Source organism: Oncorhynchus masou, chromosome 21 (assembly GCF_036934945.1).
Source record: "Oncorhynchus masou masou isolate Uvic2021 chromosome 21, UVic_Omas_1.1, whole genome shotgun sequence".
Classification (NCBI taxonomy): Eukaryota; Metazoa; Chordata; class Actinopteri; order Salmoniformes; family Salmonidae; genus Oncorhynchus; species Oncorhynchus masou.
Window position 1 is genome coordinate 3,575,611 of NC_088232.1, and position 26,776 is coordinate 3,602,386.

Below are 26,776 nucleotides of genomic sequence, written 5' to 3' on the forward strand. Positions count from 1 at the left end.
TGTCCATTAGCTTGGTTAACTATGACTGTGTCCCAAATGGCACTCTATCCATTACATAGTGCACTACCAAGCTCTGGTCCGAAGTTGTGCACCACATAGGGAATAGGCTCTTTTGGGACACGGCCTGCCTCACTGATATCTGTACCGAATAGATACCGTTATTAATTTCTCACACTAGGACTCTGTTGTCTCCTGAGGAATATACTGCAATAATTCTGAATGAATTCCATGGCCAGCTGGGTTTTCAGGGCCAAACGCCACATAGCCCTTAATGCACTTCTCTAGTCCCACGAGTCACTGCTATAACCTCTACACCACATGACGCCGCCCTACAACAAAACACCCACAAACGACTCCTTCTGCTCTTACTCACTCTCTGCTGGGTTCTGATCATATCAAATGTCTTCCTTTCCTTTCATCCTCTTCTCTGACTCTTTCTGCTCCACCGTTCCTTCGCTTTCTGGTCTATGTCTCTGAGGGAGAAGAGGCATGCAGTAGAGATATGTGTGTGTGTGTGTGTGTGTGTGTGTGTGTGTGTCAGGCCGTGTCTAGACTTGACAGTTCAGGCAGCTTCAGTTTTCTGATCATGGAATTCCAAACACGTCGTGCATCTTCACCTACTTTGAAATGTGTCTACCGTGTCCACGGTGTGTCCAGGTTCCCTTTTCCCGTGCTATATTCAAATGCCAGTATGTATTCTACAAATGGTGGAATAGGCTAAATATGATAATAACACAACAACAACAACTGAAGGCAGTAGCTAACTACTGTAGCAAACTAACCAGCTAGCCTCTGTGTCTAGCCAGCAAGCTAGCAAGCAACACCAAAGGGATTGTTAGCATAACTCGAGTCAAAAAAAAAGATATGTTTAGCTAGCTGGATAGCATTTCCTCCAACGTTATAATGAAAAGGTGTCTCTCGGTCCAAAAACACAAGTTTTCTTGTTTTCTTGGAAGAAGTGCTGATGATGTCGCCCACTGTATGTGCTTTCGGTAGCCTGACTGTGTCCAGACCGAGGAGGAATCCACACACAATGCAGCCCTGACCACCTTCTGAAGTGGTCAGACAGATCTGAACACAATCACACCACAAAGCCACTTTTGTGCATCTAGACTCGTCTATTCAATGCGGTCTTCACGTTCTGATAGCAGAAGTCAGTGTTGGGTTTCCTATCTTTCCCCCACCTTCTTGGTTGTTCTTTGATCGTCTATGAGTGTAGACACAACCTCAGTGTACTAATGTGTGGGTGAGTGTGTGTGTGTGTGTGTGTGTGCGTGCGCATGTACACATTAGACTATTACTGTGAGTTTCCAAAAGCACTCAAAAGAATAGTAAATCAACAAAAATTCAGAGAACTGAGGACATTTTGCCAGTCCTCACTTGTAAAAATGCTATTTTAGTGTTAGGTTTAGAATTAGGGTCAGTGGTGAGGTTTAGGGTTAGGCTTAGGGTTTGGTGAAAATAGAAGTTTGAATGGGAATCAATTGTTATTCAGCACTGAGTATACCAAACATTAAGAACAGCGGTTCTTTCCATAACAGTCTGACCAGGTGAATCCAGGTGAAAGCTATGACCCCTTATTGATGTCACTTGTTAAATCCACTTCAATCAGTGCAGATGAAGGGGAGGAGACATGTTAAAGAAGGATTTTTAAGCCTTGAGGCATGGATTGTGTATGTGTGCCATTCAGAGGGTGAATGGGCAAGACAAAATATTTAAGTGACTTTGAACAGAGTATGGTAGTAGGTACCAGGCGCACCAGTTTGTGTCAAGAACTGCAACGCTGCTGGGTTTTTCATGCTCAACAGTTTCCCGTGTGTATGAAGAATGGTCCACCAACCAAAGGACATCAAGCCAACTTGACACAACATGGGCCAGCATCCCTGTGTGTGTGTGTCTGTATATGTAAGTGTGCAATCACAACAAGCCAAGGAGTGCAGGCAGTCAGGCAGCTGGGAGGCTAGCGTGTAAGCCCCATAGAGCAGCGTGTCTTAAAGTATGGGTCGTGACGCAAAGTTGGAAACAGGGCTTCAATAGTGGAAAAGTGATGATAAGCAGAAATAAGGGAGTACTATCTACCATAGTAGTAGATGTGAGTTTATCTTTCAAACAATCCCCTGGCCTTGTAACGTTACACAGCTAATAGCTAACGTTAGCCAAAGCAAGCTAACTTGCTACTGGTAGTGCAACCCTAAGAAACAGTACAGATGAAGATGAAAAATTCAGGCCTACTGTACATTTTACTGTAGAAATGATTGTTGAAAACAAGTCTAGGTTGGAACTGTTGCTGTTACAAGTAATCATTTTTATTTTGAACTGGAATGAACTGATTGAAGCAAGATGCTTTTTGGGGCAAAAACTCACACGTTTCTGGGTTGTTCATCTGCAGCAGGAAGTGGTCTCCTGCCTGACTGAGAGAGCAGTAAGATGTTCTGATCCAGTTTGGCACCACATATGCAAGTCGGGGTTCTCAAGTACAGAAACAGTGTCAGTGCTGAGCTTGACCTCAGTGATGTACTGTCAAAAACTGAGCCCAGAATAGGCATGCTTGTTCAAAACTTCAACCAGCAACACACCTCTCATTAAGAATGTGTGTATGTGTGTGTTTTCTGGTCTACATCTGTGTGATGTGATCAATCAGTTTATTCCAGTTCAGAATAAAATACATGTATTTTAACAGCAGCAATTATTTCTATCAACTTTTTAGACTTTCTATCAACAATAATTTCTACAGGAAGATGGAGAGTAGGCCAGAATTTATCTGTACTGTTACTTAGGGATGCACGATCAAAAAGTCTGTGTGTGTGTGTGTGTTCTGTTATACATCTGTTATACATCTGTCTGATGTGATCAATCTGTCTATTCCAGTTTAGAATGAAATTATTTATTGTATTTAACAGTTCCAACCTAGACAGATCTGTAAGAGTATTTTTAAATGGGGAAAAATAAACATTAAAAGATTTATGGGTATTTCATAGCTTTTTGTTTTTGTCTATATTGCACTTTTTTTAGGCATAATGGCATCTATCCTAGGTGGCGGCTCCGGCTCGGGACGTAGCCTCCACTCCGCACGCTGATCCCTCTGCCTCCGTGGAACCGGACCATGGATCATCGCCGGAGGCTCTGGATTGGGAACCCCCGCTGGAGGCTCCGGACTGCAGACTGCCGCTGGAGGCTCCGGACTGCGGACCGTCGCTGCAGGCTCCGGAGTGTGGACCGTCGCTGGAGGCTCCGGAGTGTGGACCGTCGCTGGAGGCTCTGGAGTGTGGACCGTCGCTGGAGGCTCCGGAGTGTGGACCGTCGCTGCAGGCTCCGGAGTGTGGACCGTCGCTGCAGGCTCCGGAGTGTGGACCGTCGCTGCAGGCTCCGGAGTGTGGACCGTCGCTGCAGGCTCCGGAGTGTGGACCGTCGCTGGAGGCTCCGGAGTGTGGACCGTTGCTGGAGGCTCCGGAGTGTGGACCGTCGCTGCAGGCTCCGGAGTGTGGACCGTCGCTGCAGGCTCCGGAGTGTGGACCGTCGCTGGAGGCTCCGGAGTGTGGACCGTCGCTGGAGGCTCCGGAGTGTGGACCGTCGCTGGAGGCTCCGGGAGTGTGGACCGTCGCTGCAGGCTCCGGAGTGTGGACCGTCGCTGCAGGCTCCGGAGGTGGACCGTCGCTGCAGGCTCCGGAGTGTGGACCGTCGCTGCAGGCTCCGGAGTGTGGACCGTCACTTCAGGCTCCGGAGTGTGGACCGTCGCTGCAGGCTCCGGAGTGTGGACCGTCGCTGGAGGCTCCGGAGTGTGGACTGTCGCTGGAGGCTCCGGGAGTGTGGACCGTCGCTGGAGGCTCCGGAGTGTGGACCGTCGCTGCAGGCTCCGGAGTGTGGACCGTCGCTTCAGGCTCCGGAGTGTGGACCGTCGCTGCAGGCTCCGGAGTGTGGACCGTCGCTGGAGGCTCCGGAGTGTGGACCGTCGCTTCAGGCTCCGGAGTGTGGACCGTCGCTGCAGGCTCCGGAGTGTGGACCGTCGCTCGAGGCTCCGGAGTGTGGACCGTCGCTGGAGGCTCCGGAGTGTGGACCGTCGCTGGAGGCTCCGGAGTGTGGACCGTCGCTGGAGGCTCCGGAGTGTGGACCGTCGCTTCAGGCTCCGGAGTGTGGACCGTCGCTGCAGGCTCCGGAGTGTGGACCGTCGCTGGAGGCTCCGGAGTGTGGACCGTCGCTTCAGGCTCCGGAGTGTGGACCGTCGCTGCAGGCTCCGGAGTGTGGACCGTCGCTGGAGGCTCCGGAGTGTGGACCGTCGCTGGAGGCTCCGGAGTGGGGACCATCGCTGGAGGCTCCGGACTGCAGACCGCCGCTGGAGGCTCCGGACTGCGGACCGTCGCTGGAGGCTCCGGAGTGTGGACCGTCGCTGGAGGCTCCGGAGTGTGGACCGTCGCTGGAGGCTCCGGAGTGTGGACCGTCGCTGCAGGCTACGGAGTGTGGACCGTCGCTGCAGGCTCCGGAGTGTGGACCGTCGCTGGAGGCTCCGGAGTGGGGACCATCGCTGGAGGCTCCGGACTGCAGACCGCCGCTGGAGGCTCCGGACTGCGGACCGTCGCTGGAGGCTCCGGACTCGCGACCGTTGCTGCAGGCTCTTGGTCATGGATCATCACTGGAGGCTCCGGGCCATGGATTATCACTGGAGGCTTCGTGCCATGGATCATCACTAAAGGCTTCGTGCCATGGATTATCACTGGAGGCTTCGTGCCATGGATTATCACTGGAGGCTCCGGGGAATGGATTATCGCTGGAGGCTTCGTGCCATGGATCATCACTAGAGGCTTTGCACGTGGAACCGGAACAGGTCTCACCGGACTGGGGAGATGCACTGGAAGCCTGGTGCGTGAAGCAGGCACCGGATACACTGGGCCGTGGAGGCGCACTGGAGGTCTCGAGCGTAGAGCTGGCACAACCCGTCCTGGCTGGATGCCCACTTCCGCCAGGCAAATGCAGAGCGCTGGCACAGAGCGCACCGGCCTGTGAATGCTCACTGGAGACACAGTGCGCATCACCACATAACACGGTGCCTGACCGGTCACATGCTCCCCAAGGTAAGGACAGGGAGTTGGCTCAGGTCTAAACCCTGACTCTGCCAATCTCTCTGTGTACCTACCCAAAAACATTTTTGGAGTTGCCTCTCGGGCTTCCGTGACCGGGTCTTGTCCCCTGCCATAATCTCCTCCCCGGTCCAGCTCGTCCTCCAAGTTGGAGCATGCTGCTTGGTCTTTTTGTGGTGGGTAATTCTGTCACGTTCACTGTCTTCAAACTCCCTGTGAGCCAAGGCGCAGTGTGCATGTAATTCCACATCTTTCATAAAGTGAAACCACAAAAAAAACAGGTAAACAGAAACCGAACGTGACGCAACCATGGCGCACACAAACACTCACAGAAAATAAATAATTACCCACAACATTAGGTGGGGAAAAGGCTGCCTAAGTATGATTCCCAATCAGAGACAACGATAGACAGCTGCCTCTGATTGGGAACCACACTCAGCCAAAAACAAAGAAATAGAAAACATAGAATGTCCACCCAAATCACACCCTGACCTAACCAAATAGAGAAATAAAATGGCTCTCTCAGGTGAGGGCGTGACACACACACATAAACCGTTCACACAGGAAGAAACCAAATAATATACAGGAAGTACTGCTGATTCTGCATCCTGAATGGCTTGGCTTGGCTTGGTTTTGATGCCTACTCTCGAATTGCGTGGGTCAATGCCCCTGTGACACCAGCGTGGAGACCCTGTGGCCAGTCAGTTTGATTGACAAGGCTGACTGGTATGCTATGCTAGCCTATGGAGAGTGGTCTATAAGCACGGAGCATTGAACCCATCAGTAGAGTACATTTTCTCCTCTCTGTCTCCCTTTTCATAAACACATGTCACACTGGCATTCACCAGAGCCAGACAGAGCACAGCTGTTGCCTCAGTCAGCATCCTTCATGACTGGAAAGAATGGAGGAAGTTGGCCTTGGAGTTTAAATTGAAGCTTTGGGGAAACAACGTCTCTCTGGTTGGCTTGGGAGAGTCGTTCAGGCAAACAGTAGAACTTTGACGCAGAGGTGTTGAAGAAGAATATAAAGATGGTCTGCATTCTGGTGCTCTGAGAACGCATGTTTGCCAAAGGTTAACGGAGTGAAATTTTATTTATTTAACCTTTATTTAACTAGGCAAGTCAGTTTAACTAGGCGAGTGAAGCTAATATGGAAGTTAACTTCACAGAGAGTGAAATGACCTATAGCCAATGTTATTCATCTCCATCGTCTCTCATTAAGGATAATGCATGACTGTGTCTAATCTTTCCATCAATCAGATCCACAGCACTTCAGAAGCTCTTTCAGTAACTGTACAATCACAGTAAATGAGGCCATGAGAATGGCAGACAAGGCCATCACAGATCAATGGGCCAAATCAAATCAGTGTGTGTGTGTGTGTGTGAGTGCTCGAACGCTGACTGCAGTGCGCTCAACCCTATCATGTGTGTATGTGCCTGTGTGTGCCTCTGTCCATGCGTGTCTGTGTGTGTGAGTATGTGACCGCAGCCATGCCATCTCCTCTGAGCTGATTGACAGAGTGTCCATCTCTCCAGAGTGACCCAGTGAATTGTGAATTATTGATCTCCTGTGGGATAAAATGCTGCACACCACCTGGACACTAAATCAATGGCAATAAATCAGAAGGAGCGCACACACACACACACACACACACACACACACACACACACACACACACACACACACACACACACACACACACACACACACACACACACACACACACACACACACACACACACACACACACACACACACACACACACACACACACACACTGTATGGATCTCAATCAAGCAGAAAGACAAGCCTCGACCACATTGAGGGTCACAGAATGACAGACTGAGAGGGTATGTCTGGAGAGACCCCTTGGATGATTGGACTTTGATATTGAATGACTTTCATGTCTGTGGATGTAAGTTGAGCACCACGGCTTCAGAAACAGCTGTGGAGTTGAATTATGTACAGTAAACGTAACTGTACATATTCTGTGTAAATAAACAAATACACTGAGTGTATAAAACATTAGGAACACCTTCCTAATATATAGGTGAGCAACCACCCTGCACTCCCTTTTGCCCTCAGAACAGCCTCAATTCATGGGGTATGGGCTCCACAAGGTGTTGAAAGAGTTCCACAGGGATGCTGGCCCGTGGTAACTCCAATGCGCCCCACAGTTGTGTCAAGTTGCCTGGATGTCCATTGGGTGGTGGACCATTCTTGATACACACAGGATTTTTTTTGCGTGAAAAACCCAGCAGCGTTGCAGTTCTTGACACCCTCAAACCTGCTCGCCGGGCACCTACTACCATACCCCGTTCAAAGGCACTTAAATCTATTGTCTTGCCCATTCATCCTCTGAATGGCACACATAAAAATCAGAAATTCTGATTATTGTGTAACTGCTCTTTCAGATTGTAATGGGAACCTAGGAAAATTCTGGAAAACTGTCAAATCCCTGAAGAGTTCTACTTCCTCCTCTCTGCCACAACAAATGAATTCACTGGCCTCATTATGAAAAAAAAGCCATAATTGATGCATTTATTCAACCTTTTATTTAAGTGGGCTATCTCTTTGAAATAACTTCTCAGCCTATTCACAATTATATTGTTTTGGATGCTGATAAGGGAAACTTGCTGAATAATCAGAGAAATTATAGTCAAAGCTTTTCTTTTAGTCCATTTATAGAAAAATAATACCTGGATATTTTGCTGGCAATAGATAACAAAACAATCCACAGGAGGCGAACAATTTGATCTTTTTTACCAACTACAATGTAGAAAATAGTATGGGTAGGTGGGTCTACACTTTTGACTGGTACTGTAAATATCCCACACAGGGCACATTTGGAAACGAGACCTAGGTGTCAATGTCTTCCCTGTCCAAATAAAGGTTTAATAAAAAAATAAGCATACACAATTCATGTCTCAATTGTCTCAAGGCTTAAAAATCCTTCTATAACCCGTCTCCTCCCCTTCATCTACACTGATTGAAGTGGATTTGACAAGTGACGTCAAATAAGGGATCATAGTTTTCCCCTGGATTCACCTGGTCAGTCTGTCATGGAAAGAGCAGGTGTTCCTAACACTTTGAACACTCAGTTTACACTGCCCACAACTGTTTACAGCCATTCACAGTGTAACCAAACAAACATGGCAGGGCTCCAATGCCTGGCTTCAAAACACAACCACCACACACGGCTTCTGCAGCACTACCTCGGCACCCCCTCCTCTCGCTCGGTAGAAATCTAAATATTTGTCTCTGTTGACTAGACTGACACATTTCTACTGCCGATGATCAACCATCTGCAGCAGATGGTGTTAAACAGAATTATCACTCATCACAGAATGTCAACATGGATGGGAATATCAGTTCTAGTAATCATGGGTCTAGAATTAAATCCTCGTAGAACAGTAGGAAATCATCACTGACTGCATTCCAGGGCCTCAGCGGATATCGAGGATATCACCCCCACTCCCACCCATTACGTCCATTTACTTGCCAGATATCCTTTAAAAAAAATCATGAGACAGAAAGAGGGAGATAACTCTACCCTGGATATAATTTACAACATTAACAGACACCGGGGGAGGGATGGCAGGGTCCAAGTGCCCCACTCCCATAGCAGAGAAGGAAAAAAAAACACAAGCAAAACAAACCTAATATGAATACATTCGTGACATTGGTTGTCACGATTCGTCATCACAGGATGACACACAACCTCCGGTAAACCGTTAAAGAAGAGAACCTTCCCTTAGATTGAATGACAGTTTAATCCTTTTTGTATGCTGAAAATAATGTAAAAACACCCTCCTATCTAACCTATACATTTATTCAGATCAGAGCCACTTATAAATCAGTACATTCAACTAGATGAACAACCACAGGCCATCACAGTCACTGCAGGCTCTTCAAAATACCTCCTTTACATCTGTCTCTTCAATTTCTTATTCGCCACCTTCAGTGAGTTTTACCCAGGGTTCATAGGGAGCTCAGGGCCCATGCTACTCCAGATACAGATGTTGGATCTTTATTTGACCAGGATTGTCACAGCAAAATAATCCTGCAGCAACAGGATCGTTGGCTGACTGTTTCAGGCTGTACAATGTGACACAAGCATTATATCGCGATAAGTCGGATCAGCTTACTGTATACGAATTATATGTTGATGTGTAAGAAAGAGAGCGAGAGATTTAACTCCACCTATATTAACCATTATTTAACCAGGAAGATGGTTAATCCCTTGTGGATGAAATCCTCTTTTACTAGGAACTTGACAAGGGAAGGAGACTAACCAGAGGATCCAACACCTGGTAGATGAATCACCACAATGTAGCCCAGGTGCGCAAAGAAGATGGAGGAACGGTCAATCAGTTGGAATGGCACTCAGCTCAGCTGGAGCTGGATGGACTGAAGCGTTCAAATCTTACAAATAGAGTTCCACAGCAATGCAGACTGGCTAGGGGCCATGGCACCCTATGGGAGTGTGTCCAACCCTTTTGTGAAGCCTGGCCCCACAGAATTTAATGTTGAAGCCTTATATCTCTCGCTGAGGGAGATTGGTCAAATCCTGCCTGGGTTTGATCTCACCAGGGGCACTTTAGACATCAATGGGTGAGGGGGAAAGAAAGCCTCCGGAGAATGACGTCTGGGTTGTGTTCATTACGGCAAGCCATAGCAAAATATTTTTCAATGGTTTGCAACGGAAACCTTGCAAAAGTTGAGGGAGGTGGTTTATGTTTTTGCCAAGGTCACTACTGTCACTGTACCAGACAGATCTAAGTGCATTTAGTTTGATCTAACACTCAAGATAATGGTATTTAACATAATCCTTCTCCTAAACAACACATTTCCTCCATTCTAAACCCAACCTGAACATCAGTTGTCTGGTATGCGGTATTTCCCTTAAATCAGTTATGCAGGGCTCTGTGCATCGCCATCAACTGGTCCAATCAATAGGTGTTTTGCAAGCCCTGATTCAACTATAGCGAAGAGGGTTGTGTAGGGGCACCCACTGGTATATGTTTGACAGACAGTTGGTTGCCCCATGGGACCTCAGCACGACATACCTGGGGCCTCCTGTCAATGAAATTCAGTCAATAAGGCTGGGACTGTTCTGACCTGGTATCGCTCTCCCTCTCTCTCTTAGTAACAACAGTGAATTTATATTCAGACCCCTTGACTTTTTTTCACATTTTGTTTTACGTTACAGCCTTATTCTAAAACTGATAAAATAAAACAATTTCTGCAGCAATCTACACACAATACACCATAATGACAAAGCAAAAATAGTTTATTCAATTTTTTTCCAAATTAATCCAAATAAAAACAGAAATACCTTACTTACATAAGTATTCAGCCCCTTTGCTATTAGACTTGAAATTGATCTCAGGTGCATCCTGATTCCATTATCATCCGTGAGATGTTTCTACAACGTGATTGGAGTCCACCTGTGGTAAATTCAATTGATTGGACATGATTTGGAAAGGCACAAACCTGTCTATATAAAGGTCCCACAATTGACAATACATGTCAGCTCAAAAAACAAGCCATGAGGTCGAAGGAATTGTCCCAAGAGCTCCAAAACAAGATTTTGTCGAGGCACAGATCTGTGGAAGGATACCAAAAAATGTCTGCAGCATTGAAGGTCCCCAAGAACACAGTGTCATGATGTTAGCCTGTGGGTGAGGTTTATGACCACCCTCCCCAATAAATACCGTTCTCCCTTTCCTCTCTCTTGACTCCACAGGACTCTTGAAAAGCCTTTGTTAAACATAGAGAGTCTGGGAACATCAAACGGTGTGGGGAATGGAACCACATTTCGGTAATCCAACCAGCTGAAAATATGCGTTGGTATTTACAGAATATGATGACAGATTAGTTGTCATCTGAGACATTATTACTAATGATAGGATGACATAAACTGTATCTTGGAAAGTCTACAAATTATAGTTATCAGATTCACATGGAATGGTTGTGAAATTTAAATGTTTAAATATGAAACTATTTGTGAAAAGATTAAATGTAATTTTAGCTTCCAAATGAGAGAATTGGGTTTTCATGAGTGAACTATGCTCAACTCAGTGGCCCTGCCCATGTGAACAGACATTGGTTATAAACTATGAAACACGCCCTTCCCTCCCCCCTATATAAAGCCTTTGACAAAAATGTAACTTTCTGTTCCGAGGACATTAGGGTGACAGTCCTATGTTAAAAGGGTTCAGATAATAAGCTGTTCCAAGGACGTGTGGACTTGAGGTCCCCATGTTGAAAGGACAAAGACCACCTACAGAACTAAGCCAACCTCAGCAAGAATCTAACGAAATTAGCATTGAATTTCAATGTGAAGGTGACGACCTACATCCCGGAAGGATGAATTTAGACTATACCAGCCAGAAATAGCACGAGCTTAAAAGTACGGCAACTTGGTATAAACTTTGAACTCTTATTCACTCCAGAAGTGATACCTCCTAGCCGTTGAGTTAGCAGCAGTCACTAAACGTGGGCTAGGAGAGGACGGACAGAGCAGCCATTCTACTGCGCTCCAGTTCACCACTAGACATTCTTCAGAGGACCAGAGATCCAGGACAAACCGGCATTCCATCGACAACCGATCTACCGAAGCGCAGCATTCTTCTTTTTCAAATGGGCGGTTATTTAGAATGCATAAGATTCTGTATTTACGATAGCATAGCTTCTCCCAACCCCCTCTCTTTGTGTAACCAGCCGTCGTATCTTTTCCGTCCACCAGGGACGTTTTCTTAATGACATCATTTGTAATCAATGTATGATCCATTCTGTGTGATTATTTAGGTATTTAGTAAATAAATAATAAACCAAATTTTGTATTGCTGATTCAACTTGCTAGCCAGGGTTCATGAAGATTTACAACTTTCAGATGAGACTAAACAAGGTGACGATTAAGTAATGACTGCTATTGATGTAAAAGATTACTAGGTCTTTAAGAGTTTCTTCGGAAGATAACAGCTCTATAAACATTCTTTCGTGGTGCCCCGACTTTCTAGTTAAGCACATTCACCTGATTAGCTTAATCAGGTAATATTAATTACAGATAAATGATTTTATAGAAAAGCATGTCATATCACTTAATCAGGCATAGCCAAAGACATAACAACAGTGACCTCCATCATTCTTAAATGGAAGAAGTTTGGAACCACCAAGACTCTTCCTCGAGCTGGCCGCCCGGCCAAACTGAGCAATCTGGGGAGAAGGGCCTTGGTCAGGGAGGTGACCAAGAACCCAACGGTCACTCTGACAGAGCTCTAGAGTTCCTCTGTGGAGCTGGGAGAACCTTCCAGAAGGACAACCATCTCTGCAGAACTCCACCAATCAGGCCTTTATGGTAGAGTGGCCAGACGGAAGCAATTCCTCAGTAAAAGGCACATGACAGCCCGCTTGGAGTTTGTCATAAGGCACCTAAAGACTTTCAGACCATGAGAAACAAGATTCTCTGGTCTGATCAAACCAAGACTGAACTCTTTAGCCTGAATGCTAAGCATTGCGTCTGGAGAAAACCTGACACCATCCCTAAAGTAGAGCACGGTGGTGTCAGCATCATGCTGTGGGGATGTTTTTCAGATGCAGGGACTGGAAGACTAGTCAGAATTGAGGCAAAGATGAACGGAGCAAAGTATCAAAAGAATCCTTGCTGAAAACATGCTCCAGAGCACTAACGACTTCAGACTGGGGCGAAGGTTCAACCTTCCAACAGGACAACGACCCTAAGCACACAGCCAAGACAACGCAGGTGTGGCCTCGGGACAAGTCTCTGAATGTCCTTGAATGGCCCAGCCAGATGCCGGACAGAACCCGATCTACCATCTCTGGAGAGACCTGAAAATAGCTTTAGAGGATCTGCAGAGAAGAATGGGAGATACTCCAGGGGTGCCAAGCTTGTAACATCATACCCAGAAGACTCAAATCAAACCACATTTTATTGATCACATACACATGGTTAGCAGATGTTAATGCGAGTGTAGTGAAAAGCTTGTGCTTCTAGTTCCGACAGTGCAGTAATATCGAACAAGTAATCTAACAATTACACAACAACTACCTTATACACACAAATGTAAAGGGATGGAATAAGAATATGTACATATAAATATATGGATGAGCGATGGCAGAGCGGCATAGGCAAGATGCAATAGTCGCTATAAAATACCGTATATGAGATGAATAATGTAAGATACATTATGTAAACATTATTAAAGTAGTATTATTTAAAGTGACTAGTGATCCATTAATTAAAGTGGCAAAGGATTTCAAGTCTGTATGCAGGCAGCAGCCTCTCTGTGTTAGTGATGGCTGTTTAACAGTCTGATGGCCTTGAGATAGAAGTTGTTTTTTAGTCTCTCGGCCCCAGATTTGATGCACCTGTACTGACCTCACCTTCTGGATGATAGCGGGGTGAGCAGGCAGTGGCTCGAGTGGTTGTTGCCCTTGATGATCTTTTTGGCCTTCCTGTGACATCGGGTGCTGTAGGTGTCCTGGAGGGCAGGTAGTTTGCCTCCGGTGATGTGTTATGCAGACTGCACCACCCTCTGGAGAGCCTTACGGTTGATGGCGATGCAGTTGCCGTACTAGGCGGTGATACAGCCTGACAGTATGCTCTCAATTGTGCATCTGTAAAGGTTTGTGAAGGTTTTAGGTGACAAGTCAGATTTCTTCAGCCTTCTGAGGTTGAAGAGGCACTGTTGGTGCCTTCTTCACCACACTGTCTGTGTGGGTGGACCATTTCAGTTTGTCCGTGATGTGTACGTTGAGGAACTTGAAAGATTTCCACCTTCTTCACTACTGTCCCGTCGATGTGGATAGTGGGTTGCTCCCTCTGCTGTCTCCTGAAGTCCACGATCATCTCCTTTGTTTTGTTGCCGTTGAGTGAGAGGTTGTTTCCCTGACATTACACTCTTAGTCCTCCATATACAGTAGGCTGTCTCGTAGTTGTTGGTAACAAGCCCACTACTGTTGTGTCGTCTACAAACTTGATGATCGAGTTGGAGGTGTGCATGGCCACGCAATCATGGATGAACAGAGAGTACAGGACGTGGCTGAGCACGCACCCTTGTGGGGCCCCAGTGTTGAGGATCAGCGTAGATGAGATATTTTCTACCTTCACCACCTGGGGGTGGCCTGTCAGACAGTCCAGGGCCCAATTGCACAGGGGTTGAGACCCAGGGCCTCAAGCTTAATAATGAGCTTGGAGGGTACTATGGTGTTGAATGCTGAGCTGTAGTCAATGAACAGCATTCTTACATAGGTATTCCTCTTGTCCAGATCGGATAGGGCAGTATGCAGTGTGCAGTGTGCAGTGTGCAGTGTGATGTGTGCGGTGTGATGGCGATTGCATCGTCTGTGGACCTGTTGGGGCGGTATGCAAACTTAAGTGGGTCTAGGGTGACAGGTAAGGTTTAGGCGATATGATCCTTGACTAGTCTCTCAAAGCACGTCTTGATGACAGAAGTGAGTGCTACGGGGCGGGGCGATAGTCATTTAGTTCAGTTATCTTTGCCTTCTTTGGTACAGGAACAATGGTGGCCATCTTGAAGCATGTGAGGACAGCAGACTGGGATAGGGAGCGATTGAATATGTCTGTAAATACACCAGCCAGCTGGTCTGCGCATGCTCTGAGAAAGTAGCTAAGGATGCCGTCTGGGCCAGCAGCCTTGCGAGGGTTAACACATTTAAATGTTTTACTCAAGTCGGCCATGGAGAAGGAGAGGGGGGGCCCGCAGTTCTTGGTAGCGGGCCGCGTCAGTGGCGCTGTATTATCCTCAAAGCAGGCAAAGAAGGTGTTGAGCTTGTCTGGAAGCAAGACATCGGTGTCCGTGACTTGGCTGGTTTTCTTTTTGTAGTCGGTAATTGCCTGTAGACCCTGCCACATACGTCTCGTGTCTGAGCCGTTGAATTGCGACTCCACTTTGTTCCTATACCGACATTTTGCTTGTTTGATTGCCTTGCAGAGGGAATAACTACATTGTTTATATTCGGCCATATCACCCAACATCTTTCCATGCATGAATGCGGAGGTTTGTGCTTTCAGTTTTGCGCGAATGCCGCCATCTATCCACGATTTCTGGTTAGGGTAGGTTTTAATAGTCACAGTGGGTACAACATCTCCAATGTACTTCCTTATAAACTCCCTCACCGAGTCAGTGTATAAATGGATGTTATTCTCTGAGGCTTCCCGGAACATTTCCCAGTCCGCGTGATCAAAACAATTTTGAAGCGTGGTCAGACCAACATTGAATGGTTCTAGTCATGGGAACATCCTGTTTGAGTTTCTGCCTACAGGACGGTAGGAGCAAGATGGAGTCGTGGACTTATTTGCCGAAGGGAGGGTGGAGGAGGGCCTTGTATGGATCGAGGACGTTAGAGTAGCAGTGGCCAAGTGTTTTGCCAGCGCAAGTGCTACAGTCAATGTGTTGGTAGAATTTAGGTAGCCTTATACTCAAATTAGCTTTTTATAAAATTCCCAGCTACTATAAATTCAGCCTCATGATATATGGTTTCCAGTTTACATAGAGTCCAGTGAAGTAACTCTCTCTCTCTACCTTTCTCTCTCTACCTCTCTCTCTCTCTACCTCTACCTCTCTCTACTGCTCTACCCCTCACTACCCCTCTCTACCTTTCTCTCTCTACCTCTCTCTCTCTACCTCTCTCTACCTCTCTCTCTCTACCTCTCTACCTCTACCTCTCTACCTCTACCTCTCTACCTCTACCTCTACCTCTACCTCTACCTCTCTACCTCTACCTCTCTCTCTGTACCTCTCTCTCTCTGTACCTCTACCTCTCTCTCTACCTCTCTCTCTACCCCCCTCTCTACCTCTCTCTCTGCCTCTCTACCCCCTCTCTCTACCTCTCTACCCCCCTCTCTACATCTCTACCCCCCTCTCTACATCTCTACCCCCCTCTCTCTACCTCTCTACTCCTCTCTCTCTATCTAACACTCTCTACCCCTCTCTACCCCTCTCTCTCTCTCTACCTCTCTCTACCCGTCTCTCTCTCTACCCCTCTCTCTACCTCTCTACCCCCCTCTCTACATCTCTACCCCCTCTCTACATCTCTCTCTAGCTCTCTACCTCCCCTCTCTCTACCTCTCTACCTCCCCTCTCTCTCTACCTCTACCTCTCTCTGTGTACCTCTACCTCTCTCTCTAACCTCTACCTCTCTCTCTAACCTCTACCTCTCTCTCGACCTCTCTCTCTACCTCTCTACCCCCCTCTCTCTACCTCTCTTACTCCCCTCTCTCTCCATCTAACTCTCTCTACCCCTCTCTACCCCTCTCTCTCTCTACCTCTCTCTACCCGTCTCTCTCTCTACCTCTCTCTACCCGTCTCTCTCTCTACCTCTCTACCCGTCTCTCTCTACCTCTCTACCCATCTCTCTCTCTACCTCTCTACCCCTCTCTCTCTCTCTCTCTACCTCTCTCTACCCGTCTCTCTCTACCTCTCTACCCCTCTCTCTCTCTCTCTCTAACTCTCTCTACCTCTCTACGCTCTCTCTCTCTCTCTACCTCTCTCTACCCGTCTCTCTCTCTACCTCTCTACCCCCTCTCTCTACCTCTCTACTCCCCTCTCTCTCTATCTAACTCTCTCTACCTCTCTACCCCTCTCTCTCTCTCTCTACCTCTCTACCCGTCTCTCTCTACCTCTCTACCCCTCTCTCTCTCTCAGTAACTCACTGTGTGCCGCCTGACAAGTGAGTGATTGTTGGTGATCCTTGACTTGCCCTCGACCTATAGGTACACACAACTTTCCCACGGTTTATTCCTCAAGACCTATAGGTACACACAACTTTCCCACGGTTTATTCCTCCAGATCATGTCTTGAAAACAAACAGAGAAATTCTGGAGTGCTACCATCTCCTCCAGCACAGAGTGCTCTCCTTCTTTCCTGCTTGACTTCTCTTTCCCCCTCTCTCTCTCTCTCTCTCTCTCTAGTCTCCTTCTTTCCTGCCTGACTTCTCCCCCCCCCTCTCTCTCTCTCTCTCTCTCTCTCTCTCTCTCTCTCTCGTCTCCTTTTTTCCTGCCTGAATTCTCCCCCCCTCTCTCTCTCGTCTCCTTCTTTCCTGCCTGATTTTTCTCCCTCTCTCTCTCTCTCTCATCTCCTTCTTTCCTGCCTCACTTCTCCCCCCCTCTCTCTCTCGTCTCCTTCTTTCCTGCCTGATTTCTCTCCCTCTCCCCCCCCTCTCTCGTCTCCTTCTTTCCTGCCTGATTTCTCTCCCTCTCTCTCTTTCTCTCTCTCTCTCTCTCTCTCATCTCCTTCTTTCTTGCCTGACTTCTCCCCCTCTCTCTCTCGTCTCCTTCTTTCCTGCCTGACTTATCTACCCTCTCTCTCTCTCTCGTCTCCTTCTTTCCTGCCTGACTTCTCTCCCCCCCTCTCTCTCTCGTCTCCTTCTTTCCTGCCTGACTTCTCTCCCCCACTCTCTATCATGTCTCCTTCTTTCCTGCCTGACTTATCTACCCTCTCTCTCTCTCTCTCTCTCTCTCTCTCTCTCTCTATCATGTCTCCTTCTTTCCTGCCTGACTTCTCCCCCCCCCCTCTCTCTCGTCTCCTTCTTTCCTGCCTGACTTCTCTCCCCCCACTCTCTATCTCGTCTCCTTATTTCCTGCCTGACTTATCTACCCCCTCTCTCTCTCTCTCTTGTCTCCTTATTTCCTGCCTGACTTCTCTCCCCCTCTCTCTCTCTCATCTCCTCCTTATGTGAGACAGGACAGAGAGCTGACAGCTTCTAAAAATAGCAGCCTGGGTAGAGGCATGTTCTGGCCTTCTCCATTCATAGAATAAGCCTACACTTTGGCTTTTTCGTGCATGTAACAAAACTAAATCATTAAGCATTTCTAAGAACTTAAAATGAGGTCCTGACAGTTCTCAGGGGGGCTTTAGTTCAGAGACTGTTTGGTGGTATACCAGTTCACCAAGGCTGCACATTAAACCATTACCTTGGAGTGAAAAGCAAGTGGAATAACAATTCCATAGCTACTGTATAACCAAAATGTATTCATTTATGCTTTTACTCTTTTTATAAGTTGAATTGACCATAATAGCCAAAGCAAATGCGATACTGGTATTAAAACAGAATCTCTTTTCAAGTAGTCAGCAGCCAAAACACCTCTTATTGATAGGGGACTGTTTCAGCCTCACTCTAAGCACTGTTGACGTGACAACCATGGAAGCCTAGACATGCACTAAGGAGCTTGTTATATATAATTAACGTAGTGAAAGGAGGAAAAAACAAGCTTTTTTAATTATCAGATGATATTCCTTCTCCTACATCTGTCCCCCCCTCTCTCTGTACTCCCCCTTCTCTCTTCCCCCACTCTCTCTGTACCCCCCCTCTCTCTCTCTGTACTCCCCCTTCTCTCTGTCCCCCCCTCTCTCTCTCTATACTCCCCCTTCTCTCTGTCCCCCCCTCTCTCTCTGTCCCCCACTTCTCTCTGCCCCCCTCTCTCTCTATCCCCCACTTCTCTCTGTCCCCCCCTCTCTCTGTCCTCACTTCTCTCTCACCCCTCCTCTCTCCCTGCCTCCATCCACCCACCTATCCATCCAAGCCTCTCCCATTCTCTCTGCTGCTCTCTCAGTCTAAAAATACATCTTCGTTTCCTTTTCTCCCTCTCGTTAATTGAAGCACAACATACTCCTGATTAGCCAGGAGTGAGGAAGCGGGCGTGCTAAGGCTGACTTAGCGTTGGCAATGAGGACATGACAGGCCCATGAAAGATGCAGGTAGAAGAAACTACATTATTCAGCCTGAAATGCCTCCTACCTCACGGTGCACTTTACGTCACTGGCTGAATAAGGCCACACTGAGGCTGCATCTGAAATAGGGCCTGGTCAAAAGTAGTGCACTATATAGGGAATATGCGCGCCATTTGGGACACACTTCATTGGGCTACTTCACTGGCTGGCTGGCTGGCTGACAACAAGGCTATAGTTGCATTAGACAGGCAGCCCAGTTCTAATCTTTTTCCCACTAATTGGTATTTTGACCAATCAGATCAGTTCTAAAAAAAAATCTGACCTGAGAACATCTGATTTGATTGGTCAAAAGACCAATTAGTGGAAAAAATATCAGAATTGGGCTGCCTGTCTAAAGCAACTATAGACTTGTTGTCAGCCAGCCAGCCAGCCAGTGAAGTAGCCCAATGAAGTGTGAGGCTCCAGTCTACCACAGCACTAGCTAGAGTGAAAGAAGCTGAATAAGGCCCCACTTCGGCCTAGGATTAATCTAGCACTGCAGTTAGCTGTGAAAGCCTGCAGCGATTGTGTTGTTCTGAGAAGGAAGAAAAAGGGCCAAACTTATAATATTGGATAGTGGTGCAGTTAGCTGGAGATGTAGAGTTAGAGACCTGCAGTTATTTTTCTGTTATGTGAAAGAAGACCAAGGTTGAATTCCCGAATTGGAACCGTGTTCTCTGACATTGCTGGTTGTAAGAAATGGTAATAGAGCTCTGCTGATGTCGAGAATGTTGTGAGCCATATAGCATATGCAGCCTGTGAATATTGAAACCATCTTGAATTGAGTTAAAAAAGGCCTTACTGTTTCGGCTCAAAGCCATTTAGGATGAGCAATATGAATGTTCTAGTTTTCAAATGTAGATGTAAATGTACATTCATAAATGTAAATTCATGAATTGTTCATTCTTTCAATGATGTAGTCAAGCTATATACCACTACGATTAACACCATCAACCCATTACCTTGTTTGTGCATTCTGTTTTCCAAAGCAGAAGCGTGAAGACGCTTGTCCCACCGTTATTCTTAGCGTTCGTGTTGATGATGCCATACAAAAACACAATTAGATTTCACAATAAAGGTCCCATCTTTCAACTCTAACCGTGTGGAGCCTGAGGATGGCTCTGTGCATATTCACTAAACTTAGCTTCATTTGGGATGGAAGATTCATTTTTGTGTTTCTGCACAGTCCGACTGCAATGGACTCGACCTCAAACACTCCCATTGTATCTTACCTGTGTTATAGTGCTTGGTGCAGTATCTCAGATCCGTCTCATCCTTCATTATGAACTGTGGGAGGGTCAACCCATCAGCTACCTGGACTGGTCCATTCTCCTGCCACTCAAAGATCAGGTCGTTCATTGTGTAGCCAACTGGAAAAGAAGAGGGGCGGGACTTGCAATCAGACAATATAGCCTAGGCCCGGGTTACTGTACAGTAAAAGTACTGTGTGTCAACAGCTGATGTAAAAAAGCCTTTATAAAAACATATTCAATTGATGATTTATACATTTCATATCTCCACCTAGACCAGATTTATGGGAAGATCAAAATATCATGGATACCTTATGTGTTATATGCTGTATCATACATGAAATATCAATGCTATAGATTACACTGAATCAAGGATAAGTTGTTCATTTCAATAGATCAACCAGGAGTCAATGTTGTTAATGTCGCACTGTCTTTAGTGCTAAAGGAATAAGTACGGGCAGACTTCATGGGCCAATCCACTATTTAGTATACCAATCCACTATTTAGTATACCAATCCACTATTTAGTATACCAATCCACTATTTAGTATACCAACCCACTATTTAGTATACCAATCCACTATTTAGTATACCAATCCACTATTTAGTATACCAATTTAGTATACCAATCCACTATTTAGTATACCAATCCACTATTTAGTATACCAATCCACTATTTAGTATACCAATCCACTATTTAGTATACCAACCCACTATTTAGTATTCCAATCCACTATTTAGTATACCAATCCACTATTTAGTATACCATTCCACTATTTAGTATACCAATCCACTATTTAGTATGCCAATTTACTAATCTACTAGTATGCCAAACAAACTTGGATTGTAATAGTTTATCCATTCAAAAATGGGTAATTCAGGCAAAGATTTCCCAGGATGGAATGTATGACTGAGGCCTAACAGATAATGGAGTGACTGACGTGAAAGGAGGAAGGATGGAATGTGTGACTGATGCCTTACAGATAATGGAGTGACTGATGTGAAAGGAGGAGGGATGGAATGTGTGACTGATGCCTTACAGATACTGGAGTGACTGACGTGAAAGGAGGAGGGGACGTGAAAGGAGGAGGGATGGAATGTGTGACTGATGCCTTACAGATAATGGAGTGACTGACATGAAAGGAGGAGGGATGGAATGTGTGACTGAGGCTTTACAAATAATGGAGTGACTGACGTGAAAGGAGGAGGGATGGAATGTGTGACTGATGCCTTACAGATAATGGAGTGACTGACGTGAAAGGAGGAGGGATGGAATGTATGACTGATGCCTTACAGATAATGGAGTGACTGACATGAAAGGAGGAGGGATGGAATGTGTGACTGATGCCTTACAGATAATGGAGTGACTGACGTGAAAGGAGGGGGGATGGAATGTGTGACTGATGCCTTACAGATAATGGAGTGACTGACGTGAAAGGAGGAGGGATGGAATGTGTGACTGAGGCCTTACAAATAATGGAGTGACTGACGTGAAAGGAGGAGGGATGGAAAGTTTTCTAATGTGATCAGATGAACAAAACAGGTCTGATTCTAAAGCCATGTTGACTCTACGATAATATCTCAGGAACGGCATGTAAAACTGGGACCTCGAAATGGGGGGGAAAAAGGAATCCATTTGTTTATTCCTCAGAATAAGGTCCCAGTTAACTGAGTACTAGTCATGCAAATGACCTCTTTCCATTTGAAGCATTAACATCTCCTTTAGTGTCCATCTGCCAGCTATAGGGAACAGGCATTCTAACAGCTATGCCCTATTGTGCAAGCCGAAAAAGCTATCCAGTCTCCAGTAGGAAAATATATATCTTTGAACGTAAGGACACTGAAAGATACCGATAAGAGTTAAATAATCAAGAGAAATTATATTAAATATCTGCAGCTGGATATAGAAGCATCTTGGATATATCTCAACCTTGCATGTAGGCTATTTATCTTTAACCCAAAGTATCCCACGATGCAGTTCACCAGCCCAAGGGACTAGGCAGTGCAGACATTTCGGTTAATATTGGGAGATGAAATTAGTCAACGCAGCCTCCGCAGTATGAGTCAATGTACTGTAGTCACAACATGACTCAGAACTTCCTCTGCTCCTACATTCCTATTGGTTCGCACTAATGGCTGATTTTCGAATGCCAGTTGATGTCTTAGGTGGTGGATGAGAAGAGTTTCCCCCTATGTGAAGCACTTGGAGCATCTGGAAAAGCACCATGCAAATCCAATAAATGATGACATTATTAGGATAAATACCGGCCATACATACATTCTAAATGATGCCACAGTATCCCAACAGACCGACCATCATAACCATTCATTATAATTGACAAGATTTCATAAATGACATAAAATAACCCATGCCTATCTATTTCCCTCCATTCCAGACACCGGGCATCGACCCATCAACATCATTCCCTTTTAACTTTGAACTCACATTTCAAATGGCTAAAGCCAGCCAGAAGGGCCTCGCCAACTGTGGTACATAAAATAATGAAATAACGCGAGGCCGTACAAATGAAGACAAATGATCTCCCCAAGCATTAAACAGTACAGCGCCATGGTAACTATCCCCCCGGACCGCAACTGCACTTCAGAGTCAATTCAAGTTCAGACCAAGTTATAGCACATCATACACACTGTTAATACATTATTCATATTATATCATATGTGCTCCTTCTGTATTCCTTCAATATATTCCTCAAGTCATTGACTCCCAATTCCTGCTGATTGGAGTGTTTCTACATGACCTTCTGTGGGTTAACGTGCTTGGCCTATCTGATCCAAGCCGTTCAGAGTCTGGCTGAGCGGAGCAGGCTTTAGTTTCGTGGGTACAGTGTGTCCACTTCTGCTAGCTCTGTGGGAGTAAAGTGTTATCTTGTGACTGGCGTTATCACAGTCATGTTTTGACTCGAGAGAGCGAGAGAGCAAGGGGAGGGGAGTAGTACAAACTCTCTGACACAGAGACGAGAGATGTCCCGGCTAAAAGCCTCTGCGTCTGCGACACTGCAGCAACCGGCATGAATTATTTTGCGAGACACTCAGACCCCTGTGCAAATGCTGGTATTTGCCAATTTGCTACGTCTTTTAGTGGACAGCGGACACATCCAGTGCTGTGTCTCCTCAAGTCCACACATCTTTAACAAGGTAACGGAGCACCTCCTTTACTCCAGGTGGTAAAAGCTAATAGGGGAGTGTGCTGTAGGGAGATGGGGAACGCATAGCGATTGATGGTCCACAGGGATTGATTTCTGCTGTGTGGGAACCCCACTCACAAAGTGGCTCATCATGAAGTGGCTCATCTTGATGGATGGAGTGATTGGGACTTGAAATTCACTTAAATGGATTCAGGAAATGGACAAGTGCTACGGGTCAAAAATATGGTTAAGATTATGTAGTAATAGTACGCGAAAGAAGTGTATATGAATTTTAATTTCGATATACACAGCTAGATATTGATGTTTTACTCAAGGACAATCTGAAGATTACCCCGTAAAATGTTCCAATAATTATGCTCCTTATATGCACATATTCAGCTGGCACTTGATATACTCATACATATCCTCCCTTATTAGAAGTGACTTTTGCATATCTAAATATATGTTAATAACCCTCCATTAACAGCCTTCATAACCAATAACTGCTGGTCTACTGGCCTGAATGAGTCCATTCCACAGGGCCATAGAGACGGTCCAGGCAGGAAGAGAGCCTAGAGTATTAGGTCAGCGGTGTGTGTGTGTGTGTGTGTGTGTGTGTGTGTGTGTGTGTGTGTGTGTGTGTGTGTGCGCGCGTGCGTGCGTGCGTATGTATGCGTGTGTGTGTGTGTATGTATGCGTGTGTGTGTGTGTATGCGTGTGTGTGTGTGTGTGTATGTGTGTGTGTGTTTGTAAGCGAGAGCCTACATTCGTGCATCTGTGTGGTCACAAGAGGACATACCACCCACACTGGCATGACAAGCCATTATTATCCTACCCAGGTAAACCCATGCCCACGCTCTCTTCACCACAAATCTGATGAGATTATTTTACCAGTGACCTCAATATTTATTGGAACTATAAAAAGCTCCCTACTGCCCGTCAGATGAAAAATTCAATCTGAACATTTTACGTAACAGGCTTTTGTCATTTTATTCCACATATATTCCACATATATCCACGACGGATAGTCACAGGGCTATAATGAGTGGATAATATACTAAATACTGCCGTACTACTACAGTAATACTATAGTGCTGTACTCACAGCTCTCGAGCTGCATGATACACGTCTGCACGTCCATGGGGAAGTTCTTCAGGTCCATCGGACAGGAGAGGGTTAATGTCAATCTGGAAAACAGATAGACAATAGAAAATAAAACCATGTGAGTATACATCACAACTAGGTATCGTTTGACTTGAAAGGGGCTATACATTAGGAATTCATACCTACTTTGCACATTCATCACCACTATCACGTGCCTTATGAATGTGTTAAGTATGGGTTATGAATGTGTTAAGTATGGGTTATGAATGTGTTAAGTATGGGTTGCGAATGTGTTAAGTATGGGTTATGAATGTGTTAAGTATGGGTTATGAATGTGTTAAGTATGGGTTATGAATGTGTTAAGTATGGGTTATGAATGTGTTAAGTATGGGTTATGAATGTGTTAAGTATGGGTTATGAATGTGTTAAGTATGGGTTATGAATGTTTTAAGTATGGGTTATGAATGTGTTTTGAAATCCTTTATGTAGCTACCCATTACATTAGGTGGTAGTGGATTTTCTGCTGAGGCCAGACAAAATTGATTCACTGTTTAACAGATTTCCCCCCCAGAAAAGTGAGGCGAGCGAGCAATTAAAAAAAAAAGAATCATTCGGAGGATAAGGTATAACAGTACTTTACCACATTGTCCTTGGCCATATGGACATGAAGAACACGCAAAATATTCCATTTCAGACTGATTATCAGATTATTATTATTAATACGCAAATTAACATGAATGATTTAAAAAAAGGTTATATATGAATGTATTATCCGTGCATTAATCTGCTTAATTGTATAGCAAATTCAGGAATGATTAACAGTAAATAACTGTAAATAAAATCAAAATGTTGATGCATAATAATGAGTTCATTACCTGAGTGCATCTCTATAGCTGAGGCGTTAACAAAATATTCATACAAATATGATTAGGCCTCTCATAGACTAGGCCTTGTGGAAAGAGGATCAATCAAGTTAGGTCTGCCAAATGAATGTAGCAGTGGAAGAAAATACATAAATCCAGCCATACAGTATAAACTTTCATCATCATCAAAAAATAGATGTTGTTTATAACGTGCACAATTAGAAGCATCAAGCTATACAGATCAAATGTGACTAAATTTGAGCCCAGTAACTTCTCACCCCCCCAGCTGACACACCAGCTGACACACTTTGATTTCATCAATCATTTTGACTTCAATTTGATTGTCCAAAATACTATCAGCTTGCACTGCGTCTTTGCTGAAGAATGCCCTGATCTCTGATGCAATAACCACGAATTTAACCGACTATTTGTTTATAATGAGGGACGTCCCACGTTTAACCTGGACACATAAATAGTAGGAATTTGCGCTGGCTTCAGCCATGACAGCAGGCGAGAGAAATGAAACACCTGCACGTCGCCTGCAGGTGCCAGCGTGTGTGTTTCACTGTCCAATCCGAGGCTCGAACATGTCCTGGGCGCGTGATCTGAGGTGGTTTGGTCTCTTGGGAAAGCATCTAGGGAGTGCGGACCGTGAGTGCATTATAAACAGAGAGCAGCATATATTAGCCAGAAAATAACACATCTGATTAGTAGGTTTTTTTTCTTAATTGGGGTGTGGAGAAAAGTGAGGCGGGGCATCCCTTAAACAGTAATTCAACTTTGTCTTACACTCTTAGGAAAAAAAGGTGATATCTAAAAGGGTTCTTCGGCTGTCCCCATTGAATAACCCCTTTTGGTTCCAGGTAGAACCATTCTGGTTCCAAGTAGAACCCTTTCGAGTTACATGTAGAACCCTTTACACAGAGGGTTCAACATGGAACCCATAATAGTTCTACCTGGAACCAAAAAGGCTTTCTTATGGGGTCAGCAGAAGAACTGCTTTGGAGCCCAAAGAGTGTACATTCACATGTGTCATGCCTGTACAAATCATGTCAAGTGTCAAGTGAACTTGGCTCAGTGTTGAACCAGTAGTGCTGTAAATCGCTGGTGAGAAGAGAGAGAAAGAGAGAGAGAAAGAGAGAGAGAAAGAGAGAGAGAAAGAGAGAGAGAAAGAGAGAGAGAGAAAGAGAGAGAGAGAGAAAGAGAGAGAGAGGAAAAAGAAAGTGTGAAAGAAGAGAGAAAGAGAGAAGCAGAGAGATGAGAAGGATGGAGAGAGCGGCATCCAGTTGGAGGAGAGGGAACGAAAGAAGGAGAAAAAGGATAGAGACAAAACGAAGAAGGCTGACGGTTTTAATTACGTCCTCCACCCCGGAGGCGCCAGGCTGCGGACCGACTCCATGGCCGATGGGATCCCTCCGCTCCGTTGTGTCATATCCTCTCAGCCTTCCATCGCAGCTTTTCTACAGCCCCGCCACTACACAACTCCATAACTCAACCCGACTGATGCCGTCGACTCAAGGCTTTCAACAATTTGAGATTTACTCAACATTGTGACACCCCCCGTTCTGGCTTTATGTTTAATGA

At 45.6% G+C, this 26,776-nt stretch overlaps 1 protein-coding gene across 1 annotated transcript in view; it reads right to left on the reverse strand.

Annotated features, from left to right (window-relative positions):
• The window catches only part of LOC135507594 (glycine receptor subunit alpha-3-like), a 141,981-nt gene that overhangs the window by 21,775 nt on the left and 93,430 nt on the right, over positions 1–26,776 (reverse strand). Inside the window, exons 5-6 of the mRNA XM_064927134.1 lie at positions 24,330–24,412; positions 20,063–20,200 (exon numbers count right to left, since the gene is read on the reverse strand). Of these exons, the coding sequence (XP_064783206.1) occupies positions 20,063–20,200; positions 24,330–24,412 (221 nt within the window). The remainder of the gene's footprint in view (positions 1–20,062; positions 20,201–24,329; positions 24,413–26,776) is intronic.